Raw genomic sequence first — 14941 nt, forward strand, 5'->3', positions numbered from 1 at the left:
CACCGGTGATTGGCAGCACTGTGACAGAGTGTGTGCATTAGCTTTCACTGCGAGGATGGGAGGTAGCTGCTGACAACAGTGAGACCCTATACGAGCTTGCCATGGAAAGGAGTAAGAAGGGTTGGATGAAGACAGTAGGAAAGCAGAGAGACGGAAGGGAAGGCATCTTCATGCGCTTATCTGAAGTTCCTACCAATGAATTACATAAGTATCACTATCTTTATCTTTTATGTTATTTTCGTTCATCACCATATATATCTGAGTTTGCCTGACTAAGATTTACAAGATGACCATAGCTTGCTTCAATACTAACAATCTCCGTGGGATCGACCCTTACTCACGTAAGGTTTATTACTTGGACGACCCAGTGCACTTGCTGGTTAGTTGTGCGAAGTTGTGTAATGCCATGGTATTGGGTTACCACGTTTTTGGAGCCATTACCAGGGATTATGAGAGTTGTGAAAAAGTATAGTTCACAATTTCGCGCACCAGTAACCAACCAACCGGACAATATATATATATATATATATATATATATATATATATATATATATATATAATTAAATATAATTTTTAAAAATAATAAAAAATATTAATAATTTAAATTGGACCAAACTCTTAAAAATGGAATGTTTCAAATAATAAGAAAAATAGACGATTTTAAATAATAAAAAAGATAAACAGTGCATTTTAAATAATAAAAAAGATGGACTGTACATTTAAAATAAACACGTTAACACGATTACTTCTTCTAATAATTGAAATAAGTAAAAGCATACATAATTGTATTTCTAATTACCTATTATTAATATTATTGCTTATTCCATTCACTTAAAACTTTAACTAATATTCTTAGTATATTGTTAGAAATAATTTTAAAATTCTAATGATAATAATTAATAAATTAAACATACATAGATTTACTTTGTTTATAAAAACTTTTTTATATTTTTATCTCTTTTCTAATAATAATTTTTGTACAAAAATAATTTGAAATAATTAAAATTAATATTTGCATTATTGTTTGTGTCCTGATTTTATATATTTTTATAATATAAAAATATTTTGTTTTATCTTTTCATATTTTAAAAACAATTTGAAAGTAGTTGAGCAAAATTTTACGGTAGAATAGAAGTGGGATACGAAAATGGAGTAAGGATGAATAAAGGGTTAATGTATTATTTGAGTATTAGCAGCCACGATAAAGAGGCAACATACAATTTAAATAATGAGTAATTAGAAAAAGATAATCGTGTTAATAGTGGGTAGTTTAACGGTACACTTATATATGCTTTCACTTATTTCAACGGTAAGAAAAAGTAAACGTGTTAACGTGCCTTATTTTAAAGAGACAGTCATCTTCCCTATTATTTAAAATGCACGGTTTATCTTCCCTAATAATTAAAATCGTCCATCTTTTTTGTTATTTGAAACGTTTTATTTTTAAGAGTTTGGTCCAATTTAAATTATTAACAAGTGTATTAACCCGTGTCATACACGTGATGAGATTAAAATTATAATTTTAAATTATTTTGTTAAGATTAATTTAAATTATAATAATTTGATTAATAAAAATATAACATATTATGTATTATTTGTTTTTTTCTTAATCTTGTGTTAAATATATTAACTCTAAAATAGTTATTAATTTGTTTTAGTAATTTACTTTCTTCAATAAATCAAACATATATACTCAATGTGACCATAAATAATTTAATAATACTTAGACTCACGAACAAATTTTTATATGTTGTTTTACTGTCAAGTAAGAATATGTCAAAATTAGCTCAAAATAAATAATAAATTATTAGATAATTCTAATGCACAAAATTCTCTAATAAATAATAAATAATTTAAATCTACTAAAAATCAACTCAACACTTTTCTTTGATGCCTACAAAACATATATCTGAAATAATATTATATCAATGTTAGTATACAGTTTTACAATCATCGACCGTATTTATTATACATGACTCCTTCTTAAAAGTTATTTTACACACGTGTGCAATCGAAAGATAAATTATACTATACATGAGTATTTTAATAAAAGAAAAGATGATTATTATTATTATTATTATTGAATAATAACGATAATTATCGTTATTAATATTAAATTGATTATATATATATATATATTTTTTGAATTATCATTAATATTAAATTAGTTATTTATATATATAATTATTGTTGCTTCTACAATCGTGCAATAATATTTTCTTTCATTTGTTAACTAATTAAACTTAGTTATTTATATTAAATATATTTAATGATTACTAAAAATTAATCATATAATTATCATTATTAATAACCAATTATTAATAATCAATTTATATTTCTCTAAAATATAATTTTTCTTGGAGATGAGGCTACCTTTCAAAAAAAAGAGGCTGAGCTTGCCAAAAGACTGGTAAATAACTAAACATTAATAATTCTAATTATATGTAAACTAATATTTGCTGCAAACCGTTATACACACACAACTTCTTGTTACTTGCAAATTTTTCTTGGATAAATTAAAGATAGTTCCTTGTCATAAGTAGAACTGATACATGTTAAAACTGAAATGTCACATATGAAGATGTTCTATACACCGTGTTATATATCTTATATATGCAGCATGGATTGTGCATTGTTTTTAGCAACTTGCTTTTAGTTATCTTGTTAAAGTAATCAGGAGTTGTTAACAAATAACAGACTAGAAGAGATGGGACCAAGATGTCCCTTGCTCAGAGCAAGAAATTGTCTCAGCTCACAGCTGATAATGCTCAATGGGAGGACAGGCAACTGCTGAGATCAGGAGCCGTTAGAGGTACAGAGGTTCAGACTGAGTTTGATGATGAGGAAGAACGCAAAGTTATTCTTCTGGTGCATGGTAAATCTTCATCTGGCTAATTGATGTTTTATGCAGTTTGTATGGCATTCACCTCTTTATACTGATTATTTTTTACCAACATTCGCAGATACAAAACCTCCATTCCTTGATGGCAGAGTTGTTTTTACTAAGCAGGCAGAGCCAATTATGCCAATAAAAGATCCAACATCTGACATGGCTATAATTTCTCGTAAAGGATCTACTCTGGTCAGAGAAATACGTGAGAAACAGAGTTCAAATAAGTCTCGCCAACGTTTTTGGGAGCTTGCAGGCTCAAAACTTGGCGATATCTTAGGTGTTGAAAAGACAGCAGAACAGGTATTCTTCTGGAACAGTTGTGATCTTTGCTTTCTCTTACTGGTGTATAAAGACTTATCCTTTTTAAAATCCTTTCAAATGCAGATTGATGCAGACACTGCTACAGTGGGTGAACAGGGTGAAATAGATTTTAAGGAAGAAGCTAAGTTTTCACAGCATTTGAAAAAGGAAGAGGCTGTGAGTGATTTTGCCAAGTCAAAGAGTATTGCAGAGCAAAGGCAATATCTGCCCATTTTTTCAGTGCGAGATGACCTATTACAGGTTGGTTTTTTCTTTATTGTATGTGTATCTCATAATCAGCTAAAAGAAGAAGTGGGAGATTAATATAAAAAATTGAATGTGGTACCATAAAAATTGGTTTTAAGGATGATTTTAAATCAAAATATACACGTTTGAACATTTGGTGTCCTCTAAACATTTCACTATATTACAAAACAGTATATCTGCAGAAACATTTAGAACCTTGTACAAAATTACAATTAGAAAGAAAACAAACAAACAAGCAAACAAGTAAAGAAAGCAGCTAAAATATTTAGTAGCAGTAAATAGATATCTTACTTATCCATGATGGTGAGAAGCTGTTTCCTGACATCCTGTGCTCTCCTCAATGATCGAGATTGAACAAAGTTCTCAAAACACCATGGTCCCGAAAAATTCTTGGCTTTCCAAGCCTCATAAACAGCAAGCAGTGTGAGATGGTCACCTTCAGGCTGGAAAAACTTTGCCCTCTTCTGATCTGCTTGGGCTTGCTTTTCCCTAGGCCTGTAAAAAATATTGCCAGTCTGAATCATGGAAATTATCGTCAATATCTCATCACTACATCCAAGGTCCACACTGGCAAGTAACATCTTAGACAATGGCGGATCCAAGGGAAATTCTGCCATTTTCCTCCCCAATTTGGTTAATAGGCCCTCTTCATCCAATGCTCCAAGACTATAGAGCTGTTCCATGGCTGAAATAATAGCTTGGGATGATGGTGGATCCATAAAATCAAAGGACAAAAGATCATTTATTCCCATAGCTTTCATGTTGAGAGTAGTCATTGCAAGATTTATCCTTTGAATCTCAGGAATCGTAGTGGGAGGCATCTCATTCCTATATGCGCTCTCGGTATATAGGCGATAGCATTTTCCAGGTCCAGTACGCCCTGCACGTCCCGCTCTTTGTTTGGCTGAAGCTTGTGATATCGGAGTTATCACCAATGAATCAAGTCCTTGTTTTGGGTTATAAACATTTTGCTTTGCAAACCCAGGATCAATAACGTAAAATATCCCATCAATAGTCAAAGAAGCCTCAGCAATGTTAGTTGCCACAACCACTTTCCTTTTCCCGGGAGGAGCAGGGTCAAATATCCTAGACTGCATTTCACTAGGAAGGGCACTATAAACAGGTAATATTATCAGTTCTGGAACATTCTTACCTAATCCCTTCATTCTTTCGTAGAGAGATTGACAAGCAAAATCAATCTCCTCTTGGCCAGTCAAGAAGAGAAGAATGTCTCCTTCAGGTTCTGTCAAGTGGATCTGTAGGACAGTGATTAAAGCTGCATCTAAGTAATCACTTTCTGGCTGCTTACTATAAAGAATCTCCACAGGGAAAGTTCTCCCGGGTATTGTAAAGATGTTACAGTTAAAGAAATATCCTGAGAACTTCTCTGCATCCAGAGTGGCAGATGTGACAAATCAATCGCAACTCAGGTCTACGCTGCACTAGCTGCTTAAGCAGTCCAAAAAGAACATCAGTATTGATGGTCCTCCTTTCATGGGCTTCATCAAGCATTTGTGACAGAATACTGTGACAGATTCTCATCAGCCAGTATTTCCCTAAGAAGCATACCTTCGGTCATGTACTTGATTACAGTATCTGGTCCCATAGAATCTTCAAACCGAATGGCATAACCAACTTCCTCTCCCAATCGACATCCAAACTCTTCTGCCGCTCGCTTTGCAATTGCAACTGACGTTGCAGCCACCCTACGAGGTTGAGTGCATTCAATTTTACCTCTTGTGGTGTAACCTGCTTCAGCAAGATACTGTGTAATCTGAGTAGTTTTGCCTGAACCTGTTTCACCAATTACCACCAACACCTGATTATCATGGACAGCCTGAATCAATTCTTTTTTTAACTTGTAAATTAGGAGACTCTGCCTCTGTTCTTGAATAGAAAGCTTTGACCTTTGTCCAAAAGTAATGGTCTTCCCATAAGCATCCTTCTTCCATTCTGGCATATCATAGGCTGACTTCCCATAAGTATTGATGGTCATATCCTGAGCAAGATACCTGAGCAAGGACGATTGAGATCCTTTGGAATAGAATCAAGCATGGTGCGCTGCTGCTGTTCTCGTACAAAAGCCGAAACACTGCATGTAATGGATCACCGAAGAATCCTCTAAAGGTCTCAGACTTAATCAACAAGAGACAGTTATGTTAACAGGACCTCTTTTGTCGAGTTTGAAACAATTCACTGAATGGCTACTTTAGAGTTTCTCCATTTTGAATCTAACTCATCAATTAATTTAGTTGTATAGGTTAGTATTTCTCCATTTTCATTCTAGTGATCGATTTACATTCTAATGATTTATTCACTAAAAAATAAGAATAATTCTAAATGAAACAATATTATTTGCTTGTTTAAAATTACTAGGCATTGATGGAAATTGGAAACACTGAATAAGTTCATTTTACCGATATGCAACAATAACCCGCAATAACTAGGAGATTAAAGTTGTAGCATCAACCAACAAAGTAAAAAAGTTAAGTCCTAAAGCTTTTCTCAACGGTAATGTTACTGTAGTGTCGTCTCTTGCAAGCTCATGTTCTCCAATGCTGAATTTGGTGCCTCTAAGGTTGCATTGGCCACAAGATTTCCATCCTTAATCTTGACAGGGCTAATCTCAGAGAGAAGGTCCAAGCATGGTGGTGTTTCCCATGGCAATTGTCTTTCACATACCTCTTGAACCATGGAGTAACCCTTACAATATCCCAAAAGAAATTGTTCAGTGACATCACTTGGATCATAAGCAAAAAGCTCATATTTGACCGGATTATAAGCTGAGTAGGCCTGCATCATCTCAATCAAACAATTTAACAAATCAAGATGGACATCAATCAATTGTACTAAGAAAAGATCAACTGAAAAGGTAGATGATTATACATACAGGATATCTAGGTGATGATGATTCAACAGATTGGGGACGAGGAAACTTCGATTTCAAGCCGGGAAACTGACGGATTATCATATTGATGTAGTGTTCTGACAAGTCAGTCGTGCCAGATGCCAGGCGAGACTCACATGCGGTCAGTCGAGTGAGCCAACGTGAAGCATCATTTAAGGCGTCCATGGCAAGGCGAAGGCCATGGATGGTGGTGAGATCGCAGGAGAGAGCAATGCGGGTGCAGAGGGATCCCAGATTGAAGAGAACAGAGGCCTTCTCCAAATGGATGTCATGCTGAGAAGAGTGATCTTGAGGGAAGATGGCATTGTACCAAACAAAGAACAAAACTTTTTTCTTTCTATATAAGTTGGTGAGTACACCCCTACTCCTGACCCTGGTATCCCTGTACACCTGCTTCTGAACCTACTTCGGCTTGAAGTACACGCTTACTCCTGAATGTGGGGTCCGCGTGACAGTACACCTCTACCGTTCCACTTCTGAGCAGCCAAGGGAGGGAAAACCTCTAAACCAATTTGCACCATCAAGCTTAACCAAGTCAAACTAACTAACATCTATCCACACACGAAGACGGAAACAGAATAAAAATATATCTAATTTAGTATGAGGATAACCATGCGTAAACGTAACAAAAGTGGAGATAATGCTTTATACGGTAATACCAGTTACGAGAATCATAAACGACAAACATGGGAAACACAAACCCCAAGATAGACAATTTTTATTCGAATGCAAACAACTCCCGGAATACCCGAACCTCGTAATCGTCCAAACCCTACACACAGGAGACCCGAGACAAATCTTCCACATCACCCACGGTGACTCTGGTGCGGCAACTGGTGGACCGACAAACCTCGGGCAGTCCAGTATCCAACGGCTTAAGAACCAACCCCGGACCCACGAATAAGTGACTAAAGACCCCTCTGCACCTTTCGAGCGCCCCAGAAGCACGTACAATCTCAAAAAATTTAAATGGTTCAGTGCCTCGTATGTTTCTCTACCGATGGTTCCGGAAAAGATAAGATAATTAATTAATAGGGACGAACGAAATACTAATGTGCTATCCAATTCAACTGATTTGGTTTTACGACGTAAAAATTTAATGTTGAATGTTCGATTTTTGTGTTATATTCATGACAACTTTAATTACTTACGTTAATTACTCGCTGAATAAATGTTAATCTTTCCTTTTTTTCACCGAAATAGTTTAAATTAATGTTTTATTTTCGTGAATAAACCCCATTATTGACACATTAGTTACGAAAAAAACGATTCCAAGCAACTTATATATATATATATATATATATATATATACATGTGCGCATTATTCACAACCCCAGACCCTACTAAGTACTAACCCTTCTTCACTTCTTCTTTGCCGTAACTCCTTCTCTCAACTCTCTGTCTACCCTTTTCTATTACTGCCATATGTTGTCGTCCTCTTGTCCCGAGAAAATGTCGGAGGAACCCGTCACTGACCACGCCATTAGTCCCGACAATCTCGCGGAACTCTCGATCGACGCATTTATCGACATCATCCGCGTAGATGAAAAGTCCGCAGATTATGATCTCGTTGAGGCCGCACTGGTGAAGAGGGAGGAGATGTTGAAGGCTACACTTGTAACAACCGACGCAGAACTGAGGCAAGCAAAGGTGGAGATGATGGCCGTCAACTTCGTTTTCGAGGCAAAGAAAGATGAACTGGAGGAAGAGGTGCAGGAAAGTCGACGGTTGAAAAAAGAATTGAAAACAGAGAAGCAAAAAAATGACGTGCTCCTTCACCAGTTGGATGTCACAGAGAAGGAATTAAAGGCAGAAATCGCCAAGCGCCGTGAACGGGAATAGGTTGAGTCTCTTCCGTGGCGTGACCTGGAACGCAGGCTCGACGTTATGGAGGAAAGGCAAAAGTTTTTGCTCCGTCGGGGTCGCCATCTGGCCGGGCAGAATGAAGACGGGATCGGAGTTATTTGATGTGCTGCACATGCTTGATATCTCAATGTCATGTTTTTCATCGAGGCCTGTATGATCCTTTTATTTCCTTTGTTTGTTCTGTCGCCCATTTAATCTTCTGTAGTGGAACTTAAACTCTTATAATATGATTATATATACTTTAATCTGTCTGTTCTTTACCTGTTGAGGCACAACTAGGAATTTATGTTACGACGGAGCCAAACGCAAATACATAATCGTTGAGATCGGAGCCAAATACCAGAGGCAGCGCGTTTGATTTACACGAATGTTTACGGGTTTCTTCTGATTTAAGTTCACGCACCGTCATTTTACACTAGACACTAGATAATAAAACAAAGGAATGCAGACATAGTGTCGTTTTTTTATATCCTAATATTATATGAAATTATAGGAAATACATCTTTCAAAATAGATTGATTGGACGAACAAAGAATGCGAAGCCGTTGATCAAAACAAAATTCAAATTAGTTCTCTCTCATGTTATATAATAAAACATACATTTAGTGCAATCACATAATAAAAACTCCTTAATAACCTCCATCATCGGGGTTTAGAAAACTACTTAAACGCAATAAGTCCCCAGGAACTTCCGCAACTCTTATTCGGCCAGGCATTACACACACGACACACTGGACAAATCGCTCAACAGTACAGTCCGGGAAGGATTGGCCTGAGTGGTAAACAGTCACAGTCATTCAGATGCATGCAAACAATTCATTTAAGGTCACCGTGGTATCTTTGCAAACGTCCGTCAAGAAATTGGTGTAGCTCTCGAGCTGCCCAGAAATACGAAAACCCTCCATCATTTGAACACCCCTAACCATGTCTTCCTCGTCTTCGTGATCAAACATTAGCAACATGGAATAAAGATAATCTGCTTCGACGCTGCCCTCCGTTGAGGCCCTAGCAAGCAGTTCCATGCCTTTGTCAAGGCGACCAAACCAGAGATATTCCGCGAACCCATGTCGGACTATAGCATCCACATTTTCCACTTTCATGCAGCGATCAAGGAATCTCCTTTCAGGTCCGTCGAGTTTAAGTAAAAAGCGCGCTAATGATTTATAAGACATCGTCGCATGCTTGTATACAGCGTCTGATCTCGCCGCACCGAGGAAAACCTTACACGTCGCTTGCATGTTGAACATATCCTCAATCGAATTCGATGCAACCATGGTGGCAATAATCGACCAAATTTCGCGAGGAAGGAGATTCAGCGGGCATTCGTGCTGAACGGATACGTCCACTTTCTTAGAGTCCTTCTCGGAACTTCCGGCCATTTGCAAGAACTTCGTCGATGGATTATTGGAGATTATGAAGAGGATAGACGAGTTTGTAACTGAGCTTCTGGCATTTTGCCTTTTCATATACTGCCATGGGGGGAGGGGGTTAGGGGGTTGTGGTTCAGTACCGCATACGTTTCCCTAGAGGTTTTCGTTTATCGATGCGTTCAGATAGTATAATAATTATATTGATGAAAGAAGCATTTATCATATTTAACTGGATGCCCATTTTTTAGGTGGGGCTAATATTCTCAAGAATGAAGTAATTTAAAGGAGCCTTAATAGTGGTGAATAAGATAATTGTTATTTATTTGTTCTTTGCTGGTGCAAATACACCACTATTCGTGAACCTAGAGTCCCTGCACCCCTACTCCTGAGTCCTGACCATTCTAGTTGCCTTAATTGTTTACTCTTCCATTTCTTAGCCTCCAGGTGAGAGAAAAAACCATAAACTGTATATTCCACCATCAACCCTAACCACCTCTCCCTCTCAAGGGTGTACCAGATTCCCTCTAACAGTCGGATGGCAATGCGCACAAAAGGTGTCTGGTACGTCGTCTTTAGAGGGAGGATACCCGGAATATACCACAACAACGAGACGGCAGCGGCTCAGGTGGATGGCTTTCCACGGAACCTGCTTCTTCGTTACCGGAGTTACCAAGAGGCCGTGAATGCCTGGAACGACTACTTCCAGGTGAATGCATCACCTGTAACGGAGCTGGGGAGTGAGCTCGCGCCGGCGTCAAGGTTCAATCAACTCGTTCACGGCGGACGACACGATTCGACGGTGACGACGACTCCGCCTGTTCCGGGTATGGGCAGCGAGCTCCCGCCGCCATCTGAGTCCAATTGATTCATCGTTCACGGCGAACGGCACGATACGACAGTGAGAAATAGTCCCGCGGCAGAACCAGGTGCATCTGGTAAGCGAAAAATGTGTTCTTTCGACACCCCCACGTCTAGTCACTTGCGTCGGTATCAATACGTTGCTAACAAAGTTACATCACTTACAGCCAGCCAATCGATTGAGGACATACAACGGGCCGTTGCGTCGATCGAGTACCGTGTATCCCAGATGGAGAGAGAGAAACATGAACTCAGGACTCAACTGGGAGAAATCATACGGCAGCTGGCCGATGTTTTGCTGGACAGGTGAAGTCTCGGGTCTTAGGGGTCAGTGCAACAATGGGATGGAGACACCGTAAACCGATCCCTCCCCTCCCTGGCAATGTATGTTTAGGTCTAGTATTGTACTGTTTAGGCCCAACGCTAATATTGAACTGTTTTGGTGTGTTTGTTTGTTTTTTTTTTATATTCCACTTGGCCTATTAGCTAATGAAGTTATGAAATAGTGCTTCTATCGAAGGTTATGCGTGGGAGCATTTAAAAGTTAAAACACGGTGATATGCATCGGTTCGAATATGTCATTTGTCTGACCCACAAAAGCGGGAATTTACAAACCCACCCAACTCAATCGCACGAATCATTAGCAATGAATACATTCAACTTTGGTTACAACGAAGCTTCATCTGAAAGTAAACAGACTAAGGAAATGCAACACCTCAAACTCGGCAAGGCAGTGGACGTACAACACACTCAACGAAGAATCGTTGGCGGCACCCATGGTCCCCGCGGCTCGGGCAGACGCTTGACCGGCAGACGACGGCTTCCTTGGATCCGACGGGTGCACCCCAATCAGCGGATTTGCGAACAACTACCCGAAGAGTTCTCTGCACAATTTGATTTTTCCAGCAGCCAGTACGTTCTCATACATTTCAACCCCCCTGCCGGCGTCTGCCTCGTCCCCAACACCTGGCGTCAGTAGCAGCATCGCACACATGTAGCGGGATTGGACGTCGCCCGCATCGACGGCCTCAAGCAGGGTGTCGCACCCACCGACTTCTCGGCCCATCCAGAAGAATTCTTTCATCCCTATACGGAATATAGCGACAGGATTTCCTGCGCGCGCGCTTTTATAAAGGAACTCATCCTCAAGACCGTCCTCCATGTCATAACCGAACACGACGGGTATCTCCGCCATGGAGGCTACCTTGTACACCGCAGATGAACGGGCTGCGTCCAGAAACACATTGCAGGTCGTCTGCATGTTAAACAGATCATGGATCGAGGCCGACGTAACCCTTGCTGCAATTCTCTCCCATATTTTGCGAGGCAGAAGAGTCAGCGGACAGACGCGTGGTGGCACCCCTTTTCCTTTCCCTTTCCTTCTCCCATATCTGGCCTTCTTTCCCCTTTTGCCTTTTTCGGAGGTTGCACCAAATTTCATCCTATTTGATTTAAATTTATTGAATACGTGGTGGAAGGGGAAGGTTACAGGAGGACCGTCGTTAGTCTGGATCACTAGACGCGATGAAGGAAAACTAGGTAGTGAACTTATATACTGCAAAACGGCTCATCAGATAAGTCAGGTACCGTGCCACATACGCCTTCATTTACGTCCACTGTAACCAATGCTTCGTTTTTAGGTTTGGCACGGGAATCAAAGACATCGTAAACGTAATTTTAAAAGCTGAACACTAAAAAATAATTTTAAATTTAAATTTAAAACTATATTAAACTTGTTATCCATTCTTTTTTCTTAAATATAAATCGCTTATTTTCCCAAAAAAAACGAAGTACATTAATTACTCATTTTCTACGAAAAAAAGTATTCGAAGCAGCTTCCCACTTTATACTGTATATGTATACGTGCCCTTTAACCCTATCCCTCCTAACGCTTCTTTCCCAGTTCTTCTCTGTCATAACTCCTTCTCTCACCTCTCCGTCTATCCTTATCCCCCTCCTTATTTCTGCCACCATCCATTGCTCTCTCTGCTGTGTATTTCGTTTAATTCAGATGCAGTTAACAATCAATATCTTCTCATCTCCTTGCTTGTTAGTAATAGTTTGTATTGAATTTAATTGAAATAAATATTTCCTAAACATACGCAAAATACGCTTTTCGCTTTTCGGCGACTCCCCATTGAGTCATTGACTATCCGAGTTACCAATTTTCTGGGCTGTTTGGTATAAATTAATTGTGACGGTATCAGATAGTTCACAGCCCCAAGCAAAAAATGGGGGGTGCGTTATAAAAGACCTGTCTATCGAATTATCCTTGCAAATCAGTTTTACACTACCGGAATAAACATTCGGAATTATTTTCATTTACCGTATCGTAATGTTATGCCAAATTCCGTTCCTTTATAAAGGATAAACCTGTTTCCAACTAAAATGCTTGGATCAACAAAGAATACGAAGGGACTGGTTTAAACAAGTTTCAAAGTACGTACCTCAGTGTGAGGCTATAATAAACCAATTAGTGAAATCAAATAATAGAATCTCCTTAAAAAACCTCATTGCTCATTAAAGGACCAGTATTGAACCTCAACCTACTATATTGTACGAATACAACCCATGATCAACTGGAAAATATGTGCATCAACGTTTCTATATTTTTATGTACCAACATCATTTTTTTAGTGCACATCTGACAAAACCTTACATTAACCCGATAAGTTTGTTTTGCATAGTATTTTAATTATTATATCATACAAAAAATTAATATTGCTGCTAAACGGTTCAACAAATTATCATACATGCAATAACTATTTTGGTGTTCCTCTTCCTTGTGCAGCCATGTGAGGTTTTTTTTTCGTGCAGTGAAAAGGACCATACTAAACCATTTATCTAGTTTTAACAAAATTTTTAATAGCCCAACACTTGAGCCCAGCATTGGTTCAGAAAAAATGTGCATCTCAAGAAAAAAAAATATACTCCAGAGGCCCATCAGGATTGACCCAAGTTCAACCAACTGTGTTCTAACCTAACCCGCCCGACCCGTAACACCATCGGCCATCTCCTTCGTCATCCTCTCGCCCACCATCCCCATGCCGCTTCGATCTTTCCTTGTTGGTCGTCTCCGGCAAAGCCATACATCTAGCCGAAACATCACTCATTGTTATCCGACGGTGGTCGAATCCAGCTCCGACGAGGACATTATGCAGATCTTCATCCTCCGAACCAACAAGTCGCGACAGATCCAAAATCGATTCTCCTGCTTCGTTGGTCTTCTCATTCTCCAGCTTCTCTATGCCGCTACGATCTTTCGACTATGATCTTCTGTAGCAAAGCGAATACTCTGCATGAACCACCACTACTTGTTATTCGTGGGGATCGAGTGATATTCTGGCGATGACATGACGGTCGCGTAATCCTCCGAACGCATGCACTGACGCAGATGCGAGATTTAGCGACTGGGAAATTCTGCGATTACTTCGTGCAACACGAACTGCATACACGTCACGATGGTGAGTGGCAGAATCGTATGTATGCGTCAAAAGACATCGACGACGCATCTCCTTCCTTCACAGCCTAACTCCAACGTGTTTAGTTAACGAAATACACAATCATTAACCTTAATCAATTTAAACTTAAGAATTCATAAATTATTGGAACTTAACCTCATTAGTTTTCGGATCTAACAAAAAAACCAACAACAAAATAAATTTTGCAAAATAACCCCTCTGTCACAAAAGCAGCAAAAGTAATCAGTAGCCAATCAAAAGAGAGAAGTAACAGCAGATCTGTACCATTGAAAGAAAGATCCAACGACTCTCATCCTTTGGCGCACCGGTATGCCAAAGATAAGTGCTATGCGCACCGAAACGCCACACACACACGACACATGGAATCCGTGCCAGAGCGGGAGAGTGTGAGTAAGAGAGAGGAGAAAGAGAGAACACAAAATATCAACACTTGTTATATATTACATAATAGATTTAAAATTCAAATATCCCGCCAAACCAATTTATCTCAACACTTGTCGCATAATGAAACCTAACACTTGTCAGCCAACCAGCTATGTACTGCTCTCCTATTATATATAGAAAGATTTTTGTCATGCCATGATTATCAACGTATCTTCGTTTTATTGAAGCATGATAGGCAGGAGCTAAACACATTTTTCATTCTCTCCTTGTCTGAGGAATGCAAAATGAGCAAACTATGTGATTCTACATGATAAAATATGAAAGGGAATTAGAGTGTTTTACACACTAAACTTAGACCTATGCAAGATGGATTCATTTTTATTAAAAGAAAAAATTATTAGCATATGATAGTTTTTTCTTCTTAAAGATAGAAATTATGTGCTAGTTTATTGATTCTCAATAGCATGTCATGTCAAGGTAATAAACGATTCTAATCAGCATAAAATTCTATTATGTTGGAATATTATATAAATGGCTACTTATTTCTTTTTCTCTTTTTTTTTTTACCAAAGATAGAAGACTCGAACCAGCAACTTCTTATTTGAGTATGGGA

The 14941-nt window shown here is 38.6% G+C and overlaps 2 protein-coding genes and 1 pseudogene across 2 annotated transcripts; 1 reads left to right on the plus strand and 2 right to left on the minus strand.

The window, feature by feature from the left end:
- The first annotated feature begins 3030 nt into the window (after positions 1-3030).
- Positions 3031-3517, plus strand: LOC130933845 (pre-mRNA-splicing factor ATP-dependent RNA helicase DEAH7-like). Its single transcript, XM_057863453.1, has 2 exons — positions 3031-3193; positions 3278-3517. Exons 1-2 carry the CDS (start codon positions 3050-3052, stop codon positions 3515-3517), a joined length of 384 nt encoding a protein of 127 aa, XP_057719436.1. The 5' UTR covers positions 3031-3049.
- A 223-nt stretch (positions 3518-3740) lies between these two features.
- LOC130933846 (probable pre-mRNA-splicing factor ATP-dependent RNA helicase DEAH5) lies at positions 3741-7793 on the minus strand (annotated as a pseudogene).
- Positions 7794-9031: 1238 nt separating this feature from the next.
- On the minus strand, positions 9032-9700 carry LOC130933847 (putative F-box protein At1g67623). The gene has a single exon (XM_057863454.1). It carries the CDS (start codon positions 9698-9700, stop codon positions 9032-9034), a length of 669 nt encoding a protein of 222 aa, XP_057719437.1.
- Positions 9701-14941: the final 5241 nt, after the last annotated feature.

This window comes from Arachis stenosperma, chromosome 6 (assembly GCF_014773155.1).
Source record: "Arachis stenosperma cultivar V10309 chromosome 6, arast.V10309.gnm1.PFL2, whole genome shotgun sequence".
NCBI classification, from domain to species: domain Eukaryota; kingdom Viridiplantae; phylum Streptophyta; class Magnoliopsida; order Fabales; family Fabaceae; genus Arachis; species Arachis stenosperma.

Bases quoted from the DNA above. Each gene is read 5' to 3' on its own strand.
- LOC130933847 (XM_057863454.1), bottom strand. From the start codon at position 9,700: ATGAAAAGGCAAAATGCCAGAAGCTCAGTTACAAACTCGTCTATCCTC.
- LOC130933845 (XM_057863453.1), top strand. From the start codon at position 3,050: ATGGCTATAATTTCTCGTAAAGGATCTACTCTGGTCAGAGAAATACGT. The intron at 3,194-3,277 runs GTATTCTTCTGG...TTTCAAATGCAG, and splicing joins TTGAAAAGACAGCAGAACAG to ATTGATGCAGACACTGCTAC.